The following is a 6,253-nucleotide window of genomic DNA, read 5'->3' on the forward strand; positions in this document are numbered from 1 at the left end:
TCAATCACAGCAGCACTTCCCTGGGTAGGAGCACCATAGATACATGTTCTATAAGTGTGTCTTGGTATCCTTATGAGGCTGTAAACTCCTGCAGGATGGGTACGATGTCTTTGTACAGTGCGTCTTTGTACATAGCATTACTATGCACACTGTGTTGTGCCTAGTAAGTGTTCAGTAAACTTAATAAATTAATGACTAAACAAATGAATCAACCACCTTTTTAAGTTAATATCCAACTTAAAAGATCCAGGGAGATCTTTTCTATATTCCTTCTATCTCCTTTTCCCATCATAAATTGGACATTGGCCTTTTTCTTCCATCTTTCTGAGCAGATGTCATTTCAATCTGGGGTGGTAGTTTTTCATATTGAGCTATTTGATCTTCTCCAAGCGTCTGAAGTCATTGTCCAATTTTTTTTTCTTATAATGTGGAATGGGAATTGAGAATGTCACTTCCCAATCAATCCATCAATGATTCATTCAACCAATACTGACTCTGTACCTGAGATATATGAGACCCTGGGTCAGGATCATTTGTCTCTCTATGAAATAATGATCATTACTGATGGAGGCAGTGAAAAGGTAGTTTTGCAGCTAGTATTGAATTCCAAATCTTGCTTTCTTCTGCCCACAGCAAATTCCAGAGTACTTTCTCCATTAGTTAACCACTGACAATTCATGTTCATCCAAGAGCATGAAATTTGCTTAAGTAAAACACAATTTGGGTAAAAAAACTTATTCAAAATGATGATTATAGAATTTTATATACCATGGTTTAAATACAAAGAAATACTGGCTGGTACCATGGAAAGAGTGTTAGTTCAGAGGACCTGGGTTCAAATCCTGCCTCTACCACTTAGTATCTGCATGAATTAAAGAAATAATTTCTTCTGGGTATTATTTTCTTCATTTGAAAAGAAGAAAAAGAAAAGACAAAGGGATTGGGTGTGATGAACTCTGCTGCTAATTCAATACTTATGTATGATATGCTGTGCTATAGTTGTCATCCATGAGAATGTAAATTGATAGAAAGTTGATTAAATCTGAGACTTTCCAATTATATGTTTCAGCTTTCTAAAATTTGGGATGATGAAGATCAACCAGACATTCCTAGAAGAATTCATCCTTGTCGGCTTCTCAGTCTACCCAGAGTGGCAGGTTGTCCTCTTTGTTTTATTCTTCTTTCTCTACCTTCTTACCCTCACTGGCAACTTGGCCATCATGGCCCTTACCTTAGTGGACCATGCCCTCCATACCCCCATGTACCTCTTCCTTGGTGTCCTCTCCTTCTCTGAGACCTGCTACACATTAGCTGTAATTCCCAAAATGCTGGTAGACCTGTTGGCCAAGCATAGGAGCATTTCTGTCACAGGCTGTGGCCTGCAGATGTGTTTCTTCCTTGGACTTGGTGGCACCAACTGTATCATCCTCACAGTGATGGGCCTTGACCGGTTCCTGGCCATCTGTAACCCCTCCGCTACCCCACACTCATGACCAACAAAGCATGTGGGCAGCTTGTGGCTTCAGCTTGGATTGGTGGCTTCTTTATCTCCTTGACAGAGACGATACTGATCTTTTGGGGATCCTTCTGTGGCCCCAATCTCATCAAACACTTCTTCTGCCACATGCGAGCAGTGGTCAAATTATCCTGCATAAATAGTGATATCACAGAGGTTGTTGTCACAGTTATTTCAGTGTCTGGTCTGCTGGGGACATTCCTCTTCATCATTCTTACATATGTGTTCATTCTCTTTACGGTCCTCAAGATCCCCTCAGCTGAGGGCAGGAAGAAGGCCTTCTCCACTTGTGCCTCCCACCTTACTGTGGTCATCATCCACTTTGGCTTTGCCTCCATTGTTTACTTGAAGCCAGAGGCTCAAGAGGGAGATGACACCTTCATGGCCGTTCCCTACACTGTTGTCACACCCTTCCTCAGCCCCATCATTTTCACTTTGAGAAACAAGGACATGAAGAATTCTTTGAAAAGAGTACTGGGCAAAAAAGTTGCCTTAACCAAATGATCTTGGTAGTTGCCATTGGCAATAAACACTCAGAAACAGTGAGACATTTGCCCTATTACCTGATTTTTTCCCCTTTCCCAAAGACAAGAAGAAAACAACAGTATCTGATATCCTAAGAATTACATAAATGTGTCCAGCATGCTTAAAGGAGGTTTTCCTTTCCTTGTGGCCATTTACCCCTAAGAGAAACCTGTACCTAAGGGATATATAATCAGGCGGTGGAACACCATTCCAGTCATCTGTGGAGATTTCCGATGTGCTATGGGGGAGGGGAGTGGTGAGTAAAGTAGTGTTGAGGAAAAACAAAACAGTAGTTGGGATGAGGAGTGATCAATATTTGATGTTAACAAGGAGTGAGGATGAGGATGAGAAAGGTGTACAGACCAAATCTTCAACTCAATTGTGAAATTGCTCAAGCTTCCCCTGGCACACAGCACCATCTACCACTTAGATACACACTTTCTTTCAGGACTACAGCATTGGTGTTCTGACAACAGCCCCCAATACTAGTAAACCTAGCCCCTCTAAGTTATTAATGATTTATATGTGATCCTTTTCTGAAGTTTTTGTATTGTAAAATAAGATGTACAGAGAGGTCAATATTTAACCAAATAGATGATTCTTATGTGGTAGAATTTTCAAGCATTATCATTCAGCCCATAGCAGAAAAGGAAATAAGAATGGAATCTTCCTGAAGCCCCTGAAATAGTTCCATTAAGATACTCAATAATCACTCTGGTATGGTTTTTTGAGTGCGTGTATTCATTTAAGGACCCTTTTCCAGAGACTTTTAATGAAGGTCTGGTCATACGGTAAAAGAAAATTTTATTTCTTTTTATAATAATTTTAATAGCACTGTAAGATGCACTGAATTCCTCACAATACACCTCTCAATAAGGTAGTTATGGTAAGAACAGCAGCACAGCCCCTTCCCCTGTGCAAGTTGGACTAGTTTTTTTTTTAAAGGGTATTGAAGCCATCCTCTAGACTTGTTTGGTTCAGAGAATTAAAGGCTCAGATTATTGGCATCATTTCTTCAATGTATGATTATAGAATGACTATGAAGAGCACCAGGATCTTTCAGATAGCTATTTGATGGATCAAGATGTATTGTCTCTCTCACTTAGAAGGTGATCTCCTTGAGAATAGGAACTCTTTTATATTTATATACACTCTGTGACACAATAAAAGGTAAAGGAGTTAACTCAACTGAGGGTGCCCAAGATGTCCTCAATGTCTACTCTTGTTGAATAAACTCTAGAAATGGATAAGTAAATCTTCTTTTGTGAATTGATGAATGACCTACAAATTTCTCATTTTGTTGCAATATTGCACCTGAGCCTCCATAGCACTGGCCTACAGTAGGCCTAAGCCAGGGGAGGAGTAAAATTTCATTTTATAGACAAATAGGCTGAAATACCCAGAGAACGAATGAGTAGCTCAGGATAAGCTATCCAATAAGTGTAAGAACCAGAACTGAAACTTAGGCCTTGTTACTAAATTAAATGACATTGCATATGCTATAATAAATGAAGGTCAATGCTCCAGTGTCCTATAAAGTCCCATAATGCTCATTTCTTAGTATTAGATACACCATCACCTCCTCGAAGTTTTTCCTTTGCTGTTTCTTTTTGAACTCCCTTCTATTCCTTACTAGATCAGGCCTTCTTTGGGTCAATGGGAAGCCTCCTTTCTTTCATCTCTACTTTCAAAGCATTTCCAGATTTCCAAGATGCTCCAATTTTTTTTATTATTTTTTTCTTCATACCCAAATGGCTTCTTCATACCCAAATTCCTCCAATCCCCATACCCCAGAAGCTTGGTCCAGGCCTCAGCACAGACAGCAGCCACACACGCTGTTTCTGATTCTGAGGCAGCATCTCCCTATGTCTTTTAGCTCATACCCCTCAGTCCCTTTTGCTTCAGCTGTTTCAAATTGGATGAAAGAATATGATGTAGCAGAAAGAGCTCTGGATTTGAAATTGAAGATGGGGGATGGAATCCTGACTGTGATATTTCTGAGCTGTATGTCCTCAGGCAAGTTGTTCTATATCTGTTGACTCTGTAGGTTCTGACTGAGGAAGATAAAAGACTTAAGCTCGAGGTCCAAGTCAGGCCTGCACCTCAGTCTTATATTATGATAATAATGATTTTAATAAGTGGCATTTAGAAAGACTTTACAAAATTTCACAAAGCACATTACAAATATTATCTCATTTTATTCCCACAACATCCACGTAGATAGGCACTATTATTATCCTCATTTTACAGCTGAAGAAACTGAGGGAGTCTGGTTGAGTGAGTGTCTGAAGCTGGATTTGAAATCAGGCCTTCCTGTCTCCAGACCCAGGACTGTATCCACTGCATCACATAACCGCTTTCTTTCCAAAGCAATGCAGCCAAATTCTTGGGACACTTTAACCACAACCACCAACTCTACCTCTTAGAAGAAAAAAGTAAAAAAAAAAAGAGAAGGCCCTTTTGCAGGCCATCAGACATGTGCCTGACTCTCCCTTGAAGACCTCAATTGGCCACTCTGTTGTTTTCCACTGGTCTTATCAATTTATCCAGGTGTTTCAGCAACTGATTTCTATACATTTAATTAGAACAAAGCTGACTCCATTATTTAGACCAGTGATTTACAAACTTTTTAAAAAATCTTATATCTGTGTCAGTAAGAAAAAAATTAAAGCAAAATTAAAAAAAATACCCTCCATGTAATATATGTAACAATTTATTTGTAAAGTATGAGCCCCTCTTTCCCCTGCTGTGGTCTTCCTGCTTACCAGATTTTATTGGGCTTAGAAGGGCCTAGAATAGAAGGAACAGGTCCTGTGGGTACCCTTTCCTTCCAAACTTGCTGACAATGCTCTCTTTCCTTCCAGCTGGACAATAAAGGCCTTCATTTGCCAATCTCCACTCCTGAGTGGTAACTCAAATTTCCACACAAATACAGCGTGTCTCAGACCCAGATTCTCCTTCTTAATGGTGATGAATCCCTCCCCATCCTGCTTTGGAATGGGGAGGACATAGTTGATGATAACCCTTGGATGAACAGAGAATTATTAATTTTAATCCTCTTGATTACAATGCTTCTTAACTAAGCCTTACCATCTTCCCTGCTGCTATGGCAATATGATCACAATTGGGCGTTACAATTTGATCTTCTGATACATCCCAAAGATTCTTGGGCCTGGTCATAAAGACTGTGGGGCTTTGCCATTGGCCCTGGAGCTGAAGCACTCTTGATGTATTGTCTCTTTCACTTAGAAGGTGAATTCCTTGAGAATAGGGACTCTTTTGTATTTACATATACTCTGTGATACAATAAGCATTTAATAAAAGCTTCATTCATTCATACAGTACTAATAGTTATGTATATCATAAAACATACAAAAATTCAAATGAAAAAAGGATGAAATAAAAATAAACAATATTTGACTCACTGGTTGGTTGCTCACTACCATGGTCCTACTCTCCAACTACCTCTAACCCACTCAAAATCCGGACTCTGCCCCAGGGTTTCTGAAGGTCCCTGGTAAACTTTTACCTTAGCTTGCTGAAGCCTAGTCCTCCATGCAGCTTCTCAGTGTCTCATTGAAAATTGCTGTTATAACAGCTGCACCAAAAATTTCTCTCTGAACTGGAATGCCACAGCTTTCCTCCATGAAAGGCTGAATGATGAAACAAGTATCTCTAGGTGAAGCCTATGAAAACAGTAGCTCCTCTGTGTCCCTGCAAGCAAAAGTTTCATCCTCCACCTGACTTTTCAGGGAGCATCATCCCAGTCTTGAACTCACTTTTACGTGGAAATCATTCACCCTGCTACATCTACCTACTCAGCACTCCCTTTTCCCTGTGGCCAGCACCCTCCAGCTTGCTTCCCAACTTCTTTGCCTGATCCAGACACACTGCCTTTCCAACGTTATATTGGTAGTTTTGTTGTTCAATTGTTCTAAGTTGTGTCTGACTCTCCATGACTGCATTTGGAGTTTTCTTCACAAAAATAATGGAGTAGTTTGCCATTTCCTTCTCCAGCTCTTTCTACAGATGAGGAAACTGAGGTAAACAGGGTTAAATGACTTTCCCAAAGTCACAGAGCTTGGAAGTGTCTGAGGCTGACTTTAAACTCAAGTCTTCCTGATTCTAGGATGGCACTCTATCCACTGTATCACCTAGCTCCCCCTGTACTGGTATACTCATCGGTATATATCTCAACCCTCCTCTGTCTCA

At 40.1% G+C, this 6,253-nt stretch overlaps 1 protein-coding gene across 1 annotated transcript; it reads left to right on the forward strand.

The window, feature by feature from the left end:
• The first annotated feature begins 1,088 nt into the window (after positions 1-1,088).
• Positions 1,089-2,020, forward strand: OR10X1 (olfactory receptor family 10 subfamily X member 1). Its single transcript, XM_020977722.1, is given in 2 exon segments — positions 1,089-1,470; positions 1,473-2,020. Coding segments are annotated over 2 exon segments (930 nt in total).
• The last annotated feature ends 4,233 nt before the right edge of the window (positions 2,021-6,253 follow it).

The sequence above is a fragment of the Phascolarctos cinereus genome, unplaced genomic scaffold (genome assembly GCF_003287225.1).
Source record: "Phascolarctos cinereus isolate Bilbo 61053 unplaced genomic scaffold, phaCin_HiC Scaffold_5;HRSCAF=322, whole genome shotgun sequence".
In the NCBI taxonomy this organism is placed as follows: domain Eukaryota; kingdom Metazoa; phylum Chordata; class Mammalia; order Diprotodontia; family Phascolarctidae; genus Phascolarctos; species Phascolarctos cinereus.